Genomic DNA, 24713 nt, shown 5'->3' with positions numbered 1-24713 from the left:
CGCAAATTTTAGAGTTTGTGCTAGTCTGGTTAATGAGATATTAATTAATTAAAGTTGGGGCGTAGCATGTCGCCAGCCCCCACCTCCACAGATCAGGCTTAAATTTTGTCAGTGGTTTGTGCTCATTTTGTGCTAGTTTGTGCCGCAAATATTAGAGTTTGTGCTAGTCTGGTTAATGAGCTATTAATTAATTAAAGTGTACGACATGATATAGCACCCCTATCTCCGCCGATCTCGATTTAATTTTGTCAGTGGTTTTTGCTCAGTTTGTGCTAGTTTGTGCCGCAAATTTTAGAATCTGTGCTAGTATTGTTAATGAGCTATTAATTAATTAAATGGGGGCCTAGCATGTCGCCAGCCCCTCCACCTCCGCCGATCACAATTAAATTTTCTCAGTGATTTGTGCTCAGTTTGTGCTAGTTTTTGCCGTCAATTGTAGTTATTTTGCTAGTCTGGTTGATGAGCTATCAATGTAGTTTTTTTTCAACGATTTTTGCTCAGTTTGTGCCTCATATTTCACAGTTAGTCCCTGTCTGGAAGACTTGTAATCATGCGTTGATTGTTGATATTCTAGTGTATGACAATGAGTTAAAGGGATTATAAGAATAAATCATTTGTTTATGATAGCTAAAAAAATATGATATAACTCTATTGGAAAGGTCCATACATACTAGCACAATTTTAATGGTAACACGGACCCAGCTTTAGAGTTGTGATATTATGTGAAAGAAGACAAAATTATGCATACATATGAGAAATTATGTAATCGTTTACAAAAGTAATTTAAAATATATGTCATCAAGGCGCGTTGATGATAACCCGTTACTGGCTTTTGGTAAACTTAAATATTCAGCCGAGTATCACAGCAGTATAGTGGAAATAGGTCTAGACCCATTTCATGTTTATTACTGGAAACCAGCACACCTTTTTCTATACCAAGAGTACTGCAAAATTAAGTCGAACCCATCAATTATGATAGATGCAACAGGAGGGTTAGTTAGTAAACTTCAGCGCCCGTTTCGAAATGTTTCAGGTGTAGTGTACCTGTATTCTGTTACATTTCATGACTCTACAGCCGGTTTGCAGTACACAGTTGCAAACATGCTTTCAGAAAGTCATCACAAGAGAGTTTAACATTTCCTACAAACGTGGCTACGAAGTGGTGCTCCGACTTCAAAAGAAACTATCAGTGAAGACTCGCTAGCCCTTCTGTCTGGACTAGTAAAAAGCTTCACTCAATTGGTTCTCTTGCAAAATACGTGGAAAACTGTTTTAACAGCATTTTTTTTTTGTTCTGGCTATTATGAAACTCCTGACTGTTTCGTACGTTGTGGTGTAGCGCACAAATAAAATTAATAGCAAATTTACCTCCCCTTCATGGCAAGCCAAAAAGGGTTAGACATTTATACATACGATGTTTAGCCCTGATGGTTCAACGCGCGAACATAAATGATGTTAAAATTTTACTGGAGAACATTTTTACAGTAGCACTTAGCGAAACAGACGAAACGACTGCAATCACAGGCGAAAAGATGCACAGTGAAAAAGCAAACGATGTTTTAAAAAATATGTTTCTAACAGGACCAATCCCAGCATTACAAGCAACAATTGAAATTATTTTATTTGACGAAAGTGTTTTAAATACACAAGGAATTACCACTTAATTCACCAAATGGCCACTTAAAATTGCGGCAGAAGTTCACGGAAAGGTTAATGATGAAGGTGACCATGACAATTGATATTATTTCTTACCAGAAATTGTAACCATGAAAATGTTAACCTTAATGGTGCCAATTTTTGGGTATGGTTCTTTGACAGCTTCAAGTGCTACAGTAGAAAGCATATTCAATGACATTAAGCACCGTACTTTTCAGAACGTACGTCTGCCAACGACTGGGGACTCATTTCTGGAAAAACATCTGAAATCTGTTGGTGAAATGAAGTTAGTCGCAACGAATATACCAAGCAAAAACATGTTCAAGCACAGAGAGGAAAAAACATCTCATGATTATGTTTAACAACTCCTTTTTTCATCAGATGTAAAGGAAAACAAAACAAAGAAAGTCGGAAATAAAAAAATTAAGAACTGAAAACACAGTGGCGATTGATACACAACATACGCTCATCAATGAACCCAATAAAAGCTTTGCATGTGCCAGAGGTGATTTGCAAACAGGTGCTCACACTTGTTGTGTCTACGGCATTCCGTTCCATGTTGCATTTACTGAATATTAACTCCCATATTGAAAGTTCTGAAGAAGGGTATGGCGAGAAACGTATATGCGTGAATTGTGTAAAGAATGGTACTGTCCATACATTATACACTAAAGAAAATAGCTCCACTTATAATATAGATATTCACGAACAGGCGCAAATGAGAGTATCATTATAAGTAGAAAAAAAAATTGTATTCTAAGGAGCAAAATGGTGCTATTTAAGCATCTTTCGTACATAAAAATAGAATGTACTACTAGCAGAAATTTTAATTTTTTTATAACAAATTTATTTAAGGCTCGGCATCACAAAACAGTGTTCACTTTTCAGTTTTCGCCTCGTAGAATTAATTTTAAATGCAATTTGTTGATTTTTCCCACTGCACAGAGTACATAAATTACAAGCACCTTCAAATTTAGTCCCCAGATATCATCAAGTTATCTAGAGCTGTGGAAAAGGCAAATATGTATTTATAACTAAAAATATGTTTCACTAATTGCATCATAATAATTACATGACGGTGGTTGAAGATTAATATTAGTAGTGTGAGATAACATATTTTGCCAACTATCTATAGCTATAGTTACATTTTCTTAATATGTGCTAACAAACAACTGCAATAACCAATACAAGCTATAATAAAATATTTAAGTGAGGCTGAGCCTTGAGTAAACAATTTAACAAAGACGTCATTATCCTACTCATTGCCCACTCTTAAGTAAATTCATTTGAATATCAGGACAGGAGAACTCATAATGTTACACACCTTTAATTAAATATTCTTAGATGATGCCAATATTCAGAATGTATTGATACAAGCTTATGGTGTACCTAGTGTCCACTGAATATTAATTTAAAACGTGTCAGAAAAACTGCTTGACTATTAATAAATCTGAAAATCTAAATATCTTATGATAAGTTATATGACAAAATAACACAGTCAAATCACAATATAACAAAACTCGGAATAGTGAGCCGTTCAACATATTACTATCATAGCATTTTCTGTTCCTCATAATTTAATTTACAATACATAAAAACATTCTCAAAATTCTCAGAATTATTTGTACGAACAATCCGTATTTTTTCATTGACAACTACACAGCTACTAGAAATGGCATCACAAGTTTTGATGTAAAGGAAAGAATTATTACAGCACCCAGACTTCATGTTTTGATGAGTAGCAACAGGAAAATTAAACTTTACCAAAAACGCTCTTTCTCTCGACCTTGCGGCAGACAAATTTTTTCATAACCGACTTGATGTCTATTGATGCAGTTTTATCACTATGGATATGAAGCAAAGTCATAAGAGTGGGACGTCTTTGGGACATTGAAGATCGCAAGTATGTCTTCAAACGACGAAGTGCTCTAAATGAACGCTCTGCAGATGCGGCTGGAGCAGGCACAGTCATGATAAGTATCATGAGTCGAGTTACTTGATCGAGCAAAGCACGAGCCGTATCACTCTCTTTACCCAACTTTTCAGCGAATGCTGCACAAGTGTCGGGTACATTTCCAGGAAGATTCTTCAATAACTGCAACTGTGTAAGGAGACTGTCTAAATTGAAATCTTCGGCAAAGACACCGAGTATTGTGCTTAATTCAACTTGTGTAGGTACCCTTCCTTGAAGTTAATTAATTCATCATGAGCCTTTCGAGTTCACGTAATTGTTCCAGCCCACTCTGCTCAAATCGGTCCGACAGCTTGTTCTTAAGGAGATCTATGATTTGATAGTATTCTAGTCGAAGACCGTCTGTCGCCTGTATTTAGGCTGATGGCTCTGTCATGGACGAATGATCATAGCGTTGTGGCAACTTTTTCTGTCTGGGCTCCACTGAAACATTCAACTCAAGCTTCTTGGCAGTTTCATGTGTCTGCTGGTAGATTCTGTTGAAATCTGTTTCTGTTCTTAACTCTTCCAATTTTCTAATCATCAACAGAGCAGAATGCTTTGCACCTGAAGCAGTGATTTGTGGATTTTGTAGAGCCTGAGCCAGTTCTTCGCAAGGACTAAACACCTCAATACTTACATTAAGATAGAAAAGTGTTTCAAATTTTCTCAACCTGGCAATCCATCCACTTTCATCAGAAATGGTTCCTTTTTTGTCACTGATAGCATCCGAAGTTCTCTGAACTCGCTTGTATTCTTTCTTGAATCTTTTAAGTGAATCAACCCTGACACTCCTACATGTAGGGCACAGAGCAAGAAGTTGAGTTGGTTTTACAGTGACCACATCTTCGTCTTCAGCTCCAATTTTGCAAGGAGGCAAAACAATATCTTCGTAGATTTTTCTACTTTTTGCCGAATCCAAAATTATATTGGATACATCTTTAACTATGCAGAGTAAATCGCACATTCCATTTCTCTGACGAGCTACTTCTTGCAAGGCTAAGCCAAGTGCATTGTTTGAGCAGTGTACATAAAGAGATTTTGGCTGAATACTCTCTAAAATCGTTTGAACTCCTTTCTCTCTTCCAGACATATTAGCAGATCCATCAAAGCAATGTCCTCTGAGATCAGAAATTGGAAGATTGATTCGTAGAAGCAGATCCTAAATGGCCGCAGCAAATGTCGCCCCCTTGCTATCATGAGGGTTGTAAAATACTACAAATAACTCTTTGCAACTAAAGTTTGATACATACAGAGAACTGCTCCTGACCAGCACAATCAGTAGTGTCATCTGCAATAACCGAGAACCATGGAGCAATTTCAATTTCAGATACAATTTCACGCAAACCCATGTGAGTCATAATCTCAATTATTTCATTCTGTATTTCAGGACTCAGGTAGTTGTCACAGCCACAGCTCCAGTTCCTCAATTTCTGATTTCCTCTCTTCTAAGAGCATGACAAGATTATCAGTGCCACTTTCGTGACCTCGTACAGCACTTCCAGAGCGCACTAAATAACGAATAGAGCTAATCATAGCAAGTAAGCAGATTTGAGCTTTCATTTGCTCCCTCACATGAGCATCTGACATTTGAAAAACGACCGGAACAAATTTTTCCCTGCTTATTATCAGCTGCTAACATTTATTGTGGAATGTACTCCTTTGATGACCTGCAAATGTTTCTGTCGCATCCTTCCAGGAGCGGAAGCGCACATAAATAATTCTAATTCTGTATCACTATACCATGGCCTGTCTTCCTTGCTCACCATGTTGCATGCCCTAATACACACGAAGCACAAAACACTATCGTTTACACTACCATAGTGAAGCCATCCGTAACCGCTAAACCACTGATGCCGCGCTCTCCTTCCACGACTAGCTCCGTCGGTTCTGGTAGGAAAGATAAATGTACTTTGAGGATGACATTTCTCGCTGGTAAAAGAAATATCAGGAACTTTACTGTCCCTGGCTTGCCGGGTATTTCTATTTCTCGGGTCAACCACACATTTTTCCTCTGGTCCATTTTCAGCAAGAGTAGAAGAACCTAAAATAAATCAAATTATTTATTGACATATTGTATTGTACATAACATAAATAGCTTAAATAAATGTACCTATAGTAGTGGTTTACTTCTTACTTGGACAACCATTGCTTATAATTAGCAATGTAAACATAAGTGCGAAATGAACTGTAGAAACAAAGGCAAACTCACTGCATGGCGAGTTATTTTTTAAACTGTATGTTAAAAAAATCTTATTTTCCCGAAAAAGAACGTTCTGGGAATGTGGTAACAGAATAAACAAGGCAACTGCATGTACATAAAAAAGTTACGTAGCCATCTGATTGGCTGTACGCCAATGTCATATGTTATTATGAATCTAACTTAAGGGGAGTCTGACTGTCCTATCTTGCCCAGGTTAAAAATGCTATGTTTGTGTCCCATTAGTAGTATAGGTTGACCGGTCCGGGCACTGGGTCCTGGGTGTGGTGCCTGTGATGCCGACCGCCATCTAGGATTCTGACATCACGGCGGCCATCTTGGATGAGTGTGACCTTGACCGTTGACCTTGACTTTGAATTTGACCTTCAAAAGTTTCTAAATTTACCCAAAATTCATCAAAATTCGCAAAAATTTCCATTTTTATGAAAAAAAAAAATTCACCAAAAAATCTCAAAAAATTTGTAAATTCTTAAAATAAGATTTCGAAAAACCTCAAAAGACATTTTGCCTTAGAAAGAACACCTCGTCCATATTGAGCCTTAAGCATCCATATCGACAGCCTCCGATAAGCCTCTGACATCATCATGGATTATGTCATCTTGGATTATGACGTCACCGTTGCAATTTCTGTTATGGCCACCATCTTGAAAATCTTCATTTATTATCCGATTTTAATGAAAAAAAATTTAAAAATTATAAAAAAATTCAATTAATAAAATTTTGATAAAAAATATTTATAAAACATACATTTACAGCATGGAGATAGGATTCCTCGGTTCTAACCTGGTGAGGGTAACAAAAATGGTGACTGATCCTTCCCTCATGGTGGATGCAGACAGACTGACCCCACCTCTTTTTTTCATAGCATATATATCATCAGGTAGTATGATGTCATGTCCGCCATCTTGAAAATCCGTAATTTTAATGCTAGTGATTCGGGAAAAAAATCCCAAATTCATCAAATAAATTGACAATAATTGTACTGATTTTCCATCGATTCCCGTCCTTGGTTCGATCCCTGGGCGATGCAAAAACTGTTAATTTCATGTAAAAAATATCAATATCAATAAATAATGATCAAAGTCCTAAAATAAGCATAGTTTCCAAATCAACCATCATCCTATAAGCCATTACGACCACCATCTTGGATGTTTGTATTTATTGACCTAAAATTCGGGAAAGATTCCAAAATTCATCAAAAAAATCACACATTACTTTACATATTAAATCGATACTTGGTTCGATCTCTGAACGAAGCTAAAAATAAATTTAATTTAAAAACCAGAAAAGTGACAGGTTCGAGAAATAAAACACCACAAGTACTTTTACAAACATAATATTTATTACATAATTTATATTATACTACAGGATCACTTGCGAAAGCCAGTAATATTATAATCATTTAGCCCTGCATAGGCGCGAAATGACTAATTCTTAGCTCCAATCGGTTTATACTAGACAGAGACCAACCAGAACCTTTACTAACATAGTCCTCCTCTTCTTGACAGAGTTTCTGGATACCGTGTTTAACAGTTTGCTTCACATCGTTAGAACTGTAAATTACTGCAGCCGATGTCTTGAATGCACACTTCTTTACTTTGTCATCGAACGGATAAGGCTTTCCATATATACAGTCCAAACACAAGAAATATTTCAAAGGTCCGTTTGTTGCTACGTCATCAGTAAGCTGATTAATTATGTTCTGTCTGATATCATCAAGAAAATTACAAATGTCTTTCGACTCACTAATCGTATTTAGATAATAGTAGTCTTTCAATGTTCCACGAAATGCAGACTGCGCCAAGTAGAAGCCATTATCATTCACCTGTAGAGCACCAATCACAGTCTTAGGTTTAGTTCCATGTCCAGATGCCATAGCAATCGGTTGCTGCACATCTGTTTTTTTGCTTGTACGCTTTCGAGTCTCCAATCTAAAGCAAGGAGTCGTAATTTCTGCAGGTAGTTCAGCAGTAGGCGCACGGACTTCACCTTTACATTTTTTTGCATGTCGACGCAAATTATAAATTCGAGTAAACCATTCATGACAGTCATCACATCGAAACTTCATGCGAGAAGGATTATTCGTACATTTACTCCTCTCATGTCTCCGTACGTCATGAGCAAATGCAAACGTCATATCGCAGTAGCTGCAAGGATACCGCGGTGATGAAGACGAGCCTTTCAGACTCGATCCAGATACTGACGTTGCTGCAGTTGTACCATTTCCAGGCATACTCTTATGCACATCAATCATTCGCTGTTGTATACAAACCTTTACGTTCTGCCGCGCAACAGGTCCTTTGCATGTCTCCAAGTGTTGTTGCAAATTGGCATTTCTTTTAAATTGCTTGCGACATTTCTCACAGCCAAACATTTTTCGATAAAGGTTCTTAGCACATTCTCTCTTCTCGTGTCGTCGAGCATTGCTGTTGTTTGAGAAACTCTTGTCGCAGTAACAGCACCGATGTTCGTTAGTTGATGTCGAATAACAGCCATTGAAGTCTCCATCGAGGGCGAAACGTCGTTCATCGAGGTTTTCTGTGCAGCCAGCTCTGTAGTCATTAAAGTCTTTTCTTCTGGTGTTACCGCAACTGTTGAAGTCTCCTCCAATGTTGACATCGTCGTTGCCAACAGGATCTGCTCCTTCTTCGTCAACGCTGACGTCAGGGTTCCCGTAGTCGTTTGTACAACCTCCATCGAGTTCGACGTTAAAGACGGTAAAGATGCCATTGAGTTCACAAGAACAGGTAATTATGCGACATTTCACCAGAAGAAACAAACTAGGTGATCCTTACACCGTCGACGACAGTAACAAACTGAGCGGTCTGCTGTCAATGACTTTCTTTATACATGCACCCGATAGAATAATACGCTAGTCAGTAGTATACGAATGTATGTTCTGGAACATGGCTTCTGGCTGTGGTGCCTGTGGTGACACCTGCCATCTTGGATTGTGACGTCACGGCGGCCATCTTGGATGACCTTGACCTTGACCTTTGACCTTGACCTTTAATTTGATCCTCAAAAATCGCCAAAATCCGCCAAAATTGGGCAAAATTTGCCCAAAATTCCTCAAAATTCGCCAAAATTTCCATTTTTGTGAAAAAAAATTCCGCCACAAAATCTCAAAAAATTCCACAAATTAAAAATTTCTCTTTTCGAGGGAAAAATTTCCCGTTTCGAGGGAAAAATTCCCGTTTTTAGTCCTTAAAAATCCCAGCGGCTGAAAATTCCTAAAACTGGCTTAAGCATCCTTAACTCAAGCCTCAGTTAAGCCATTTATAGGATTATGACGTCACCGTTGCATTTTCCGTTACGCCCGCCATCTTTAACTTTTTTATTTATTATTCGATTTTAATGAAATTTTTTTAAAAATTATAAAAAAATTAAATTAATAAAATTTTAATATATTTTTTTTAAAAAATTGTACTTTTTAGACACGGAGTTCGGAGTCCTCGGTTCGAACCCGACGAGGGCAAAAAAAATTAAAAATGGCGACCGATCCTTCCTCACAGTGGCTGCAGGCAGACTGACTCCCATCACTTATGTCAAAGTATACATATCTTCACTTAGTATGACGTCATGTCCGCCATCTTGTCTTCATTGCTGGAGACCACCATCTTGTTTTCATCGGCGAGAGTGCGCTGATGCCATGTTAGTTTAATTCGTACCCGCCAGAGTGCAGTAATCATTTATTATTGCTGTGACACCCACCATCTTGAAATTTGGACGCCATCTTGGAATTTTGTAATTATTTAGCTAGAAATTCGGGAAAAATTCCAAAATTCATTAAATAAATCACTCATTAATTTACATATTGATTCGATCGATTTCTGTCCTTGGTTTGATACCCGATCGATGCAATAATGTTTAATTTTATGTAAAAAAAATAATAATTTCAATAAACCACGTTCAACATTATTAAAGAGACTTTAAATCATCTACTACCATCATCCTATCAGACATCAAGACCACCATATTGTAAATTCGTAATTTTAATGCTAGAGATTCGGATAAAGTTCAAAATTCATTAAATAAATTTGTAATCTAAATGATGATTGATTAGATCGACTTAGGTCCTTGGTTCGATCCCTGGCCGATACAAAACAACTTTAATTTAAAAAAATACTAAAAAAGTGTTAGGTTTGAGAAAATAAAAACACCACAAGTTCTTTTAAAAAAATTTTATTACATAAATTCAATACACTACTACAAGTACAAAAAAAAAACACTGACAAATTACTAAAGCCTTTTGGATTCCTGGATTCAAACAGTCTTCTTATTGTACGGACTAAGCCTTTTACATGACTTTAAATGTCTATCCGATCCGGTCATCAACGCAGCCAGAGACGGACTGAAGTTCATATCACTTATATAGTCTCATTAGCCGGTACAACACATGAGTCAAATCAATAACCATGTTCATTATACGTCTCGGAGCATTTTTTATAATGACGATGTAAGCTATCGAGACGTGAAATTAGTTTATTGCACTTATTGCACTGAAATTGTATTCTTTGAACATTATAAGAACAACCGCTTCTTTCATGTCTGCGAGCATTTGAGGTGATAGTAAATGATACACCACAGTATTTGCACTGATGCGAAGTACGCTCTTCATTTATTGAAGTATTCAATGCTGATGAAACTTCAGCTAATGGTGGAACAGTACATATCGAAGTCTCCTCCAGTGTTGTCAGAGACGTTGCCAACGGGATCTGCTCCAACATCGTCGGCGCCGACGTCATGGTTCCCGTAGTCGATGGTACATCCTCCATCGAGTACGACGTTAAAGTCGGCAAAGATGCCATCGAAGTCTCAAGAACAAGCAATTACACGTCTTATGCACCAGAAGAAACAAACTAGATGATCCGTACACCGTCGACGTCAGTAACAAAACTGAGCGTCCTGCTGTCTAGGACTCGCTTATATACATGCACCGTATGGAATAATACGATAGTCAAACCAAGAACATTTTACCAAAATACTAGAGTCAAAACAACATTAAAAAAATAGAAGCACCATCAAAAAAAAAAGGAAGCACACTTGGAAGCACCTTCAAAAAAGGAAAAAAAAAAAAATTGGAAGCACCATCAAAAAAAAAAGGAAGCACACTTGGAAGCACCTTCAAAAAAGGAAAAAAAATTGGAAGCACCGACTACGAAAAGGCAGCACATTTGGCAGCACCGACAACGAAAAGGCAGCACATTTGGAAGCACCGACAACGCAAAGGCAGCACATTTGGAAGCACCGACTACGAAAAAGCAGCACATTTGGAAGCACCGCCTACGAAAAGGCAGCACATTTGGAAGCACCGACAACGAAAAGGCAGCACATTTGGAAGCACCGACAACGAAAAGGCAGCACATTTGGAAGCACCGACTACGAAAAGGCAGCACATTTGGAAGCACCGACAACGAAAAGGCAGCACATTTGGCAGCACCGACAACGAAAAGGCAGCACATTTGGCAGCACCGACAACGAAAAGGCAGCACATTTGGCAGCACCGACAACGAAAAGGCAGCACATTTGGAAGCACCGACAACGAAAAGGCAGCACAGTTGGAAGCACCGACAACGCAAAGGCAGCACATTTGGAAGCACCGACTACGAAAAGGCAGCACATTTGGAAGCACCGCCTACGAAAAGGCAGCACATTTGGAAGCTCCGACAACGAAAAGGCAGCACATTTGGAAGCACCGACAACGAAAAGGCAGCACATTTGGAAGCACCGACTACGAAAAGGCAGCACATTTGGAAGCACCGACAACGAAAAGGCAGCACATTTGGAAGCACCGACAACGAAAAGGCAGCACATTTGGAAGCACCATCATCGAAAAGGCAGCACATTTGGAAGCACCGACAACGAAAAGGCAGCACATTTGGAAGCACCGACAACGAAAAGGCAGCACATTTGGAAGCACCATCATCGAAAAGGCAGCACATTTGGAAGCTCCATCAACAAAAAAAAAAGGCAACAAGGAAGCACAAGTTACGAGATCTAAGTCTTAGAAATCAGAATACAAGAAATAAAAACATTAAATTCTTATAATTTAAATTGTTTATTTTATTGCTTTACATTATACAAATGCAAGTAAAACAAGCCATTATTGTATGTAGCCAGCATTCCTCAGTTCCTTGAGTATGAAGGATATTTCTTTGATGCACGAATAGTTTCCTGCACAAAGCGAACCATGTAGAAGTCTTAGCCGGTCAACCAATATGTTTGGATCTTTCCATGATGTGTAATCAATCTCTTCTACCACCATCTTCCTTGCACCTTTATAAATATTATGATCTCTGGTGTCTTCCATTTTACCACCAACCTCAGGGTAACTTTCATGTTTGAGACGGTGATCATCACAAGCTTGATCAGATTTATTTAATATATCACGTCGTTTCCACCGTTTCGGTCTCAGGACACCGCCACTTTCTTCGATCTTGGCAGCTTTAGGTGCTTCATCATAGTCTATGTCTTTGTCATCAGCCTCAGAGTCACTGTAACAATCACCGTAGAAGGAATCGTCTTCACCCAATTTTCCGTAATATTTCGATGTTGATGATGTTGAAGCGTCTTCATCGTCTTCATGCTTCCTTTTTAGGAGTCCATCATTTTTACAAAGTAGGAAAGATCTACTTGAATTCGGCTGGAATATATTCTCACTTTTCACGTTAAGGATTCTTCCATTGTCTTCATTCTTCCGTAAATCATCAACCTCCTTCAATTTAAGTTCTTTGTCGAGATCGGAAGAGCCAAGAAAATTATTGTGGTAATGCAGATCACTCTTCCTTAGGATGGTAGATTCATCGTTGTCCTCTAGCTTGTACGCAGGCTTGGCGCTACAAGTTCTTCCATGTCTTTTTAGGCTCTCTCTCCGCGTAAACGACTTGCTACATCGAACACAACTTATCATATTGCGCAGTGGATTTTTAACACAGTCATTCTTCTCGTGTTGTCTTTTATTCTTTCTCAAGATAAAATCTTTACTGCAAAACTTACACCTATGTTCTTTCGATACAGCGTCAGATCCCAAATCAGAATTCATATTAGTTACTGAGACTAATGCCAGATACCAATTGAGTGTTTTAAATTAGATTCAATACTTAAATAGAAATTTTTTCATATTTCATCAGCGAGAATTAATATATCTCCTGCAAAAGTACTTTATGCATGTAGTTCTGCTTTTCAACAACAGATGTCGCCACATGTTGCTTGCAGGTAAATAATATTTAGTTATTTTATGCGGGATGCGGGATGCTCACTAACGATCGCAAAAGAAGGATGGCTTCGCTAGACTCCAAGGAAAAGGAAGTTCGTATTGCATGTTGGTGCTCCACAGATGTCTCATGGCATAATATTAATTTGACTGAGTAATGATATGTGTTAATTCCACCTTATAAAAATATTACAAGTTTTGATTTAGTAGCAGAAATTATCGAATTAAATGTAACTCCAAATAAAATGACATGTCTCATTAGACAAAAAAAAAATCCATGCAGAGAACGGTTTCTCAGAATAGTCAGAAACACTTGAAGAAACCACAGGAATGATTGCAAGAACACGAGAAAACCATCTAAATATTGACAAGAATATTCAGGAGCACACGGAGATAACCACCATAATATTGACAAGAATAATCGGAAGCACACGGAGAAAACCGCCACAAGTTTTCTTTGTTATCATAAAAATACAGAAAAAAATCCAAGCCAGAATCAGTTTTTGAATTTGTTGTGTTTTTTTTTATTTTTGATTTTTTTCTGTAATTTTATGATAACAAAGAAAACTTGTGGCGGTTTTCTCCGTGTGCTTCCGATTATTCTTGTCAATATTATGGTGGTTATCTCCGTGTGCTCCTGAATATTCTTGTCAATATTTAGATGGTTTTCTCGTGTTCTTGCAATCATTCCTGTGGTTTCTTCAAGTGTTTCTGACTATTCTGAGAAACCGTTCTCTGCATGGATTTTTTTTTTGTCTAATGAGACATGTCATTTTATTTGGAGTTACATTTAATTCGATAATTTCTGCTACTAAATCAAAACTTGTAATATTTTTATAAGGTGGAATTAACACATATCATTACTCAGTCAAATTAATATTATGCCATGAGACATCTGTGGAGCACCAACATGCAAGACGAACTTCCTTTTCCTTGGAGTCTAGCGAAGCCATCCTTCTTTTGCGATCGTTAGTGAGCATCCCGCATCCCGCATAAAATAACTAAATATTATTTACCTGCAAGCAACATGTGGCGACATCTGTTGTTGAAAAGCAGAACTACATGCATAAAGTACTTTTGCAGGAGATATATTAATTCTCGCTGATGAAATATGAAAAAATTTCTATTTAAGTATTGAATCTAATTTAAAACACTCAATTGGTATCTGGCATTAGTCTCAGTAACTAATATGAATTCTGATTTGGGATCTGACGCTGTATCGAAAGAACATAGGTGTAAGTTTTGCAGTAAAGATTTTATCTTGAGAAAGAATAAAAGACAACACGAGAAGAATGACTGTGTTAAAAATCCACTGCGCAATATGATAAGTTGTGTTCGATGTAGCAAGTCGTTTACGCGGAGAGAGAGCCTAAAAAGACATGGAAGAACTTGTAGCGCCAAGCCTGCGTACAAGCTAGAGGACAACGATGAATCTACCATCCTAAGGAAGAGTGATCTGCATTACCACAATAATTTTCTTGGCTCTTCCGATCTCGACAAAGAACTTAAATTGAAGGAGGTTGATGATTTACGGAAGAATGAAGACAATGGAAGAATCCTTAACGTGAAAAGTGAGAATATATTCCAGCCGAATTCAAGTAGATCTTTCCTACTTTGTAAAAATGATGGACTCCTAAAAAGGAAGCATGAAGACGATGAAGACGCTTCAACATCATCAACATCGAAATATTACGGAAAATTGGGTGAAGACGATTCCTTCTACGGTGATTGTTACAGTGACTCTGAGGCTGATGACAAAGACATAGACTATGATGAAGCACCTAAAGCTGCCAAGATCGAAGAAAGTGGCGGTGTCCTGAGACCGAAACGGTGGAAACGACGTGATATATTAAATAAATCTGATCAAGCTTGTGATGATCACCGTCTCAAACATGAAAGTTACCCTGAGGTTGGTGGTAAAATGGAAGACACCAGAGATCATAATATTTATAAAGGTGCAAGGAAGATGGTGGTAGAAGAGATTGATTACACATCATGGAAAGATCCAAACATATTGGTTGACCGGCTAAGACTTCTACATGGTTCGCTTTGTGCAGGAAACTATTCGTGCATCAAAGAAATATCCTTCATACTCAAGGAACTGAGGAATGCTGGCTACATACAATAATGGCTTGTTTTACTTGCATTTGTATAATGTAAAGCAATAAAATAAACAATTTAAATTATAAGAATTTAATGTTTTTATTTCTTGTATTCTGATTTCTAAGACTTAGATCTCGTAACTTGTGCTTCCTTGTTGCCTTTTTTTTTTGTTGATGGAGCTTCCAAATGTGCTGCCTTTTCGATGATGGTGCTTCCAAATGTGCTGCCTTTTCGTTGTCGGTGCTTCCAAATGTGCTGCCTTTTCGTTGTCGGTGCTTCCAAATGTGCTGCCTTTTCGATGATGGTGCTTCCAAATGTGCTGCCTTTTCGTTGTCGGTGCTTCCAAATGTGCTGCCTTTTCGTTGTCGGTGCTTCCAAATGTGCTGCCTTTTCGTAGTCGGTGCTTCCAAATGTGCTGCCTTTTCGTTGTCGGTGCTTCCAAATGTGCTGCCTTTTCGTTGTCGGAGCTTCCAAATGTGCTGCCTTTTCGTAGGCGGTGCTTCCAAATGTGCTGCCTTTTCGTAGTCGGTGCTTCCAAATGTGCTGCCTTTGCGTTGTCGGTGCTTCCAACTGTGCTGCCTTTTCGTTGTCGGTGCTTCCAAATGTGCTGCCTTTTCGTTGTCGGTGCTGCCAAATGTGCTGCCTTTTCGTTGTCGGTGCTGCCAAATGTGCTGCCTTTTCGTTGTCGGTGCTGCCAAATGTGCTGCCTTTTCGTTGTCGGTGCTTCCAAATGTGCTGCCTTTTCGTAGTCGGTGCTTCCAAATGTGCTGCCTTTTCGTTGTCGGTGCTTCCAAATGTGCTGCCTTTTCGTTGTCGGTGCTTCCAAATGTGCTGCCTTTTCGTAGGCGGTGCTTCCAAATGTGCTGCTTTTTCGTAGTCGGTGCTTCCAAATGTGCTGCCTTTGCGTTGTCGGTGCTTCCAAATGTGCTGCCTTTTCGTTGTCGGTGCTGCCAAATGTGCTGCCTTTTCGTAGTCGGTGATTCCAATTTTTTTTCCTTTTTTGAAGGTGCTTCCAAGTGTGCTTCCTTTTTTTTTTGATGGTGCTTCCAATTTTTTTTTTTTCCTTTTTTGAAGGTGCTTCCAAGTGTGCTTCCTTTTTTTTTGATGGTGCTTCTATTTTTTTAATGTTGTTTTGACTCTAGTATTTTGGTAAAATGTTCTTGGTTTGACTATCGTATTATTCCATACGGTGCATGTATATAAGCGAGTCCTAGACAGCAGGACGCTCAGTTTTGTTACTGACGTCGACGGTGTACGGATCATCTAGTTTGTTTCTTCTGGTGCATAAGACGTGTAATTGCTTGTTCTTGAGACTTCGATGGCATCTTTGCCGACTTTAACGTCGTACTCGATGGAGGATGTACCATCGACTACGGGAACCATGACGTCGGCGCCGACGATGTTGGAGCAGATCCCGTTGGCAACGTCTCTGACAACACTGGAGGAGACTTCGATATGTACTGTTCCACCATTAGCTGAAGTTTCATCAGCATTGAATACTTCAATAAATGAAGAGCGTACTTCGCATCAGTGCAAATACTGTGGTGTATCATTTACTATCACCTCAAATGCTCGCAGACATGAAAGAAGCGGTTGTTCTTATAATGTTCAAAGAATACAATTTCAGTGCAATAAGTGCAATAAACTAATTTCACGTCTCGATAGCTTACATCGTCATTATAAAAAATGCTCCGAGACGTATAATGAACATGGTTATTGATTTGACTCATGTGTTGTACCGGCTAATGAGACTATATAAGTGATATGAACTTCAGTCCGTCTCTGGCTGCGTTGATGACCGTATCGGATAGACATTTAAAGTCATGTAAAAGGCTTAGTCCGTACAATAAGAAGACTGTTTGAATCGAGGAATCCAAAAGGCTTTAGTAATTTGTCAGTGTTTTTTTTTGTACTTGTAGTAGTGTATTGAATTTATGTAATAAAATTTTTTTAAAAGAACTTGTGGTGTTTTTATTTTCTCAAACCTAACACTTTTTTAGTATTTTTTTAAATTAAAGTTGTTTTGTATCGGCCAGGGATCGAACCAAGGACCTAAGTCGATCTAATCAATCATCATTTAGATTACAAATTTATTTAATGAATTTTGAACTTTATCCGAATCTCTAGCATTAAAATTACGAATTTACAATATGGTGGTCTTGATGTCTGATAGGATGATGGTAGTAGATGATTTAAAGTCTCTTTAATAATGTTGAACGTGGTTTATTGAAATTATTATTTTTTTTACATAAAATTAAACATTATTGCATCGATCGGGTATCAAACCAAGGACAGGAATCGATCGAATCAATATGTAAATTAATGAGTGATTTATTTAATGAATTTTGGAATTTTTCCCGAATTTCTAGCTAAATAATTACAAAATTCCAAGATGGCGTCCAAATTTCAAGATGGTGGGTGTCACAGCAATAATAAATGATTACTGCACTCTGGCGGGTACGAATTAAACTAACATGGCATCAGCGCACTCTCGCCGATGAAAACAAGATGGTGGTGTCCAGCAATGAAGACAAGATGGCGGACATGACGTCATACTAAGTGAAGATATGTATACTTTGACATAAGTGATGGGAGTCAGTCTGCCTGCAGCCACTGTGAGGAAGGATCGGTCGCCATTTTTATTTTTTTTTGCCCTCGTCGGGTTCGAACCGAGGACTCCGAACTCCGTGTCTAAAAAGTACAATTTTTAAAAAAAAATATATTAAAATTTTATTAATTTAATTTTTTTATAATTTTTAAAAAAATTTCATTAAAATCGAATAATAAATAAAAAAGTTAAAGATGGCGGGCGTAACGGAAAATGCAACGGTGACGTCATAATCCTATAAATGGCTTAACTGAGGCTTGAGTTAAGGATGCTTAAGCCAGTTTTAGGAATTTTCAGCCGCTGGGATTTTTAAGGACTAAAAACGGGAATTTTTCCCTCGAAACGGGAAATTTTTCCCTCGAAAAGAGAAATTTTTAATTTGTGGAATTTTTTGAGATTTTGTGGCGGAATTTTTTTTCACAAAAATGGAAATTTTGGCGAATTTTGAGGAATTTTGGGCAAATTTTGCCCAATTTTGGCGGATTTTGGCGATTTTTGAGGATCAAATTAAAGGTCAAGGTCAAAGGTCAAGGTCAAGGTCATCCAAGATGGCCGCCGTGACGTCACAATCCAAGATGGCGGGTGTCACCACAGGCACCACAGCCAGAAGCCATGTTCCAGAACATACATTCGTATACTACTCTAGTCAAATCAAGAACCATTACTATAATACTAGTGTCAAAACATCATTTAAAAAAGAATCACATATGTTCGAAAAAATTAGATGCAGAGTGATACGTTCTCGTCTCATTAATTCGATCTCACCAATATACGCTAGGCTCCAAGAGCTTCAATTCGTGCCATCATATCCATTTGGCTTCAACAGCTACAATTCACACCATCAGATCCATCTACATTTGGCTCCTATGCTCCAATTGACCATCAGCTTCAAGTGTTCCAACAACTCCAAAGCTACAAAGCTCCAACACGCAATGTACCCAATGTACACGCAATTTACGCGCAATGAATGTAATGAATACACAGTACACACAAGAAACGAAATGAAGAAAAAGTACACAAAGTAAACGGAACGAAAACGTAATGTTCTCGCAAATGACGCACAATACACGCAAAGTACACGCAATGTACGCAAAGTACACGCAATGTACGCGATATATGCAATGTACACACAATGACTACGCATCGTTCGCGCAGGACAAGCATTTAATGGAAACGAAGCACGTTTGGACGGAAATTCTACAAAACGAAAGTTCATTTAACGAAAAGGAGGTCCATTCTCTCGTTTATTCAACTCGCTAGGATGCAATCGTCAATGATAAGTTAGGATATAATGTCTGCAACGGTCTATGAATCCATCAGTTTTTAGTTCCATAAATCATTGGCTCCAAAAGTCATTGGTTCCAACAGTCATTGGCTTCAACATCCTTTTGCTTCAACAGCTCCAATGATATTTGGCTAGAATGCTACGAGTCTAAGAGACTATGAGGCTACAAGGCTACGAGTCTACAAGGATCGTGATCGGCGGTGGTGGGATAGGGGGGGGGGGGGGCTAGCGACTTGCTAGCCCCCCAATTTAATTAATTAATAGCTCATTAACAAGACTAGCACAGATTCTAAAATTTGCGGCACAAACTAGCACAAACTGAGCACAAACCACTGACAAAATTTAATCCTGATCGGCGGTGGTGGGGGGGCTGGCGACATGCTAGGCCCCCACTTTAATTAATTAATATCTCATTAACCAGACTAGACAAACTCTAAAATTTGCGGCACAAACTAGCACAAACTGAGCACAAACCACTGACAAAATTTAATCCTGATCGGCGGAGGAGGGGGGGGGGGGGCTGGCGACATGCTAGGCCCCCACTTTAATTAATTAATATCTCATTAACCAGACTAGCACAAACTCTAAAATTTGCGGCACAAACTAGCACAAACTGAGCACAAACCACTGACAAAATTTAATCCTGATCGGCGGAGGTGGGGGGGGCTGGCGACATGCTAGGCCCCCACTTTAATTAATTAATATCTCATTAACCAGACTAGCACAAACTCTAAAATTTGCGGCACAAACTAGCACAAACTGAGCACAAACCACTGACAAAATTTAATCCTGATCGGCGGAGGTGGGGGGGCTGGCGACATGCTAGGCCCCCACTTTAATTAATTAATAGCTCATTAACCAGACTAGCACAAACTCTAATATTTGCGGCACAAACTAGCACAAACTGAGCACAAACCACTGACAAAATTTAATCCTGATCGGCGGAGGTGGGGGGGCTGGTGACATGCTAGGCCCCCACTTTAATTAATTAATAGCTCATTAACCAGACTAGCACAAACTCTAATATTTGCGGCACAAACTAGCACAAACTGAGCACAAACCACTGACAAAATTTAATCCTGATCGGCGGAGGTGGGGGGGCTGGTGACATGCTAGGCCCCCACTTTAATTAATTAATAGCTTATTAACCAGACTAGCACAAACTCTAATATTTGCGGCACAAACTAGCACAAACTGAGCACAAACCACTGACAAAATTTAATCCTGATCGGCGGAGGTGGGGGGGCTGGTGACATGCACCCATTTCAGGTGGCGCACGTGGACTATGACCGGTCTGTCGGTACATTCGGAAACTGGCAGTTCGCGCCGCGAATTTTGTGGAACAAACTGTGGATTTTTTTGCAAGTTACATTATTTTTAAGTTGCGTTAAATTATTTATATGTAGGCTGCCCCAACGAGACTTGACTTTCAGTTGGAACGTTTTAAAGGAATAGCAAGAAAAAAGACGTTATATATTTAATTATTGTAATGTATATAAACTTTAAATATAAAATTTATACGTGTGCATACCAATTATACCGTGTAGGAGTATTAATAATTTAAATAATAAGAAAAATCTCGCGAGATCATATTAATATTTTTTATATTCTTTTTAATAATTTTAAATGTTGTATATATATATATACACATATATGCATATATATACATACACATATATATGTGTGTATATATATACACACATGCAGGTTGAGAACTTGAATACCCATGTTCGGCGATATTTTAGTAGGTATGCCGAAGGTAACAAAACGTAAAAGCACCAATAAATCATATTATTTCAACTTTTCCATTTGCGTTATTACAGCGATTATTATTGTTAGGTCCTCCTTAAATTTGCTGCTGCTGTTGTTTAAGGCTCACGATCTTAAAAAAGGGTAGCAGTCCAGATATGTGCGGAGTTGATTTGAAAAGATTTTTTGATGAATTTCTTTTACAATGTTTGAGCCCCCGCGGATAAATAAGACAGCTCTTGGTAAGACGTGGGAACTGTCACTGTCTGTTGTCCTAGCAGTGGACAGTGACAAGCTAAAACGGCCGATCTTCACATTTAAAACACAACATTCTCTTGTTGTACCTAATCCTCTGTTTGCAAAGGAAAATGATGGACACGCCGAAAGACAAATTGTTCCCTTAGGATAACTCTGCAAAAGCTTTTCACAACACTACCAAAAGCACAAAAATAATAGCAGACAAATGCAATATCAACAAAACCTACGACTTTATCGCGGAGAAATGAGCCCTACCTAAGTGCATGTTCAGCAGTTGTTGGCATGTAGTGCCTTGAAACGCTGGCTGGTTAGGAGACTTAACAATATTACACTCGTTTCTTGGCCTGTCAGGCATCAAACCTTATGGAACTCGCCCAGGAAACTAACACCTACAGTATTGCTAATGCAGAGCCTTAGCTTGAACGAAGGATATTTCCATCTTTCTTTATGGGTCGCAATAATAATAAAAACTAGTATGGATGTTTTTATGACAATATTCACAACGTTTATTACGTTCCGTTGCTAAGGCTCGTTCTTTATCAACACACTGAAGTTTGTTTTTCAGCTTCAACTGCCAACTAAAGTATCTTTGTAAGAGAGTTGGTTTTTCCGGAAATGTGATAAGCCTCGTAGTGGGGCTTGCATGTTGCTCACAACAACACTCATAAAGTCCGCCTTAGAACATGAGAGCGCTAAAAAGTTAATGTTGCCTATTATACAGCGAATATAGTCGTGTATAGTGTGCCGAAACGCTAGCACAGAAAATTTTAATATGTATTTACAAGCTGTGCTTTTTTTTGTTTTAAACCATATTATTATGATTTGAGTTTCTACAGTATTGAACTGCAATTTGAAAAGTCACTCTACATTAATCACGCTCCATGACATCGAGTGGAATCATGCAAATGCAGCTGAGACCTCTTTTAGGACAATTGGATAATAAACTAATTTTTAAAGTGGTATTACATTATAAACAGGAATTACACAACATGAATACTCATGATTAAAAAAAAAGTTATTTATCAGATACTTTTACGTCTGTACGTTGATAACTTTACCTCTCTTTTGCATATTATAACCACAACAAATAAGTTATTTCAAAAAATTTATTTCTTGGCTTACGGGTTTATTTTGTGTCAGAGTCTTGAAGTTTATTATACCCAACACAGAGTTTAGTTTATTGGCACTTTAAATAAATATTGTGCTTTTATGTTGGTGTAGGCCAAGGTGAACATGTTTTTGTGTGCAATGGTTTACTGGGAAGCTTGTGGTTCAACATGAGTTTGACAAGGTTCCATTTCATGATGAAATAAACAGTCCTGTGCAGTTCATGGAACAGGCGCAGTGTGACTTGCAGTCAACATCACATAGTTTCCGTTTTGGTAATAGCAAAATGGCAGTTTTATAAGTTTTAATTAAATAGGAAGCTGACAGCTCACCATTCTTCTAATTTTTGCTAAGATAAAAATACATATTAAGTTCAGGGACAGGAACCTTGTGACTGTCTGTCAACGTTATATTGTGTTGGTATAGGTCAAGGCGAGAGTTTGGCCTTTAATTGCAATAGTAAAATTCAAAGCTCTTAGCTCACATTAGTTTAACGGGCTTCATTCAGTGCTGCGATTACCGATAGTGTAAAGTTATAAGGTAGAAACTTGGTGACTGTGGCAACTGTACATTGTGAGTGTTCGGCTCAAGGCTAAAGTTTTTTTTTTTTTTTTTTAATTTTTTGTGCAGTGGTTGAATGGGAATTTGGTAGCCCAGCATGAGTTCGGTCAGCTTCCGTTCTATGCTGAGATAACAAGCCGTGTGCAGTTTGGGAAAAAGAACTTGGTGACTGTAGCGGTCAACAACACACTGTCCAAACACTCTATCCCCCAAGGAGCTGTATCCACCATCAGCACGTGAGTGTTTACACTGTGATCATTTTAAATTATATAATAATGTTCGCAGGCTTTCGCGGCCATTGTCTGAAGTAGCTTGGCTTCTGGGTTGTAGCCGCGTCCTTGCTCCCTGATGATGGCGACTGCAATGTCGACCGAAACGTCGGTGAATTATTCGCCAAGGACACGGCTACAACCCAGAAGCCAAGCTACTTTAAATTATATAGTTTATTTTGAGAGCCCTTGACTTCATTTACGTAGACAGAATTAATTCCAAAGTTGATATAAATTTTAATGAGTGTCTAGTAATTTTTTTATTTATAAGTTCAATTATATTTAAGTTAAATTAAAACGTTCATGTTACTTAATTTTGGGTTTAACAGTCAGGAGCCAGCACAAACAATTAAGTGGAATCACTAACATATGATAACATGGCCTTTTTTTTTTTTTTTTAGCTTTAACAACTATTAACAATGAATATAAAATATACTTAAAGATGTCGCCAAGCCGTTGGGAGAATTCATTGCATTTTAGAACGCTAGTAGGACTTCCCGACACGAGATGGCATTGTAATCGTTGTGCGGTGAGCAGGGAAAACATTTATTCATTCATAATCCCATCGTTTTCATTTTGTGTAAAAAAAAAAAAAATACTGGTTTCATAAATTTCCCTCGAGCAAACCGACTACGGAACGAGCTTCCCGCTTGCTCCAGGAGAATCTGAGGTTATGTCAACTGGCTTGGGGTTTTGTGCTTTACAATTTGCGATTATTCTAATATTTAAAACAAGAACACGTCAATCACCAATGTTCACTACCACAGATTTTCAGACAATAGCTAGTAAACATTAAGACGACAATGGTTTAAGCTTGCCAGTTAAAAATTATGATTTGAATAACATATATTTATGGTTTTGAAAAAACTTATTTAAAGGAAGACGATCTAAATGTGTGAGTTCCAGGTAAAATGAAAGCTCATGACCATTTTTAAAGTGTATGTCTACTGACTTCAAACTCTGCAAGGATGTTATTTATATTACATACACATTAACTGAGCTCGGGGTTTTTCTAACATCAGCCTCCTAGGCAGATTACGGGAGCGTTAAAGATTTTTGGTCTTTAACCCCTACCCCGGCACTTTTTCCACCATAACCCGACCTAATAAACCCGTAACACTCAAAATCTAAAAAATACGTTTTTAAAATTTTAGAAATTTAGGTTCAATAACCCCCTCCTCCCTCCGATGGGAGAAAGTCGAAACCCGGGCACTTTTTCCATCATAACCCGACCTCTTAAACACTCTGAATCGAAAGAAATATGTTTTTAAAATTTTCTTAATATAAGGGCCTTACTCCCCCTCCCCTTTTTCCGCCACAACCTGACCTTTCGGATCGGAAACACTCCAAATCAAACAAGCATTGAGTTTTGCCCCACTCTAGGGACACAGTTGACCCCCCAGTCAAATTCACACAATGCCCGACTGTGGATACACAAAAACCATGGTTATTATCATACCTCAAAATAAGTTTTTTTGACCACCTGAACACCACCACCTCACTTCCCCTTAACACTGAGACCTTATGTTATCAAAAAATAGTATTGTCAGAGGTTTTTTATTTGTATGCAAAATTTCAACAAATTTGGAGGTTGTAAAGTGGTTAAAAATTGAACGGAAAGAAGATTTTATGACACAGTCCATTCATACATACAGGTTAACTTTTGTCTGAAATAATATTTTATACTTTATACGATCTACCATAACTGCAAGGGGTGGAAAAGCAGGGG

The 24713-nt window shown here is 38.2% G+C and overlaps 1 protein-coding gene across 1 annotated transcript in view; it reads left to right on the top strand.

Annotated features, from left to right (window-relative positions):
• Positions 1–24713, top strand: part of LOC134538543 (beta-glucuronidase-like) — a 53797-nt gene that overhangs the window by 5633 nt on the left and 23451 nt on the right. Inside the window, exon 3 of the mRNA XM_063379958.1 lies at positions 22785–22951. Within this exon, the coding sequence (XP_063236028.1) occupies positions 22785–22951 (167 nt within the window). The remainder of the gene's footprint in view (positions 1–22784; positions 22952–24713) is intronic.

The sequence above is a fragment of the Bacillus rossius genome, chromosome 13 (assembly GCF_032445375.1).
Source record: "Bacillus rossius redtenbacheri isolate Brsri chromosome 13, Brsri_v3, whole genome shotgun sequence".
NCBI lineage: Eukaryota > Metazoa > Arthropoda > Insecta > Phasmatodea > Bacillidae > Bacillus > Bacillus rossius.
The sequence above is the reverse complement of the archived record's forward strand: the minus strand, read 5'-3'. Positions and strand labels throughout refer to the sequence as shown.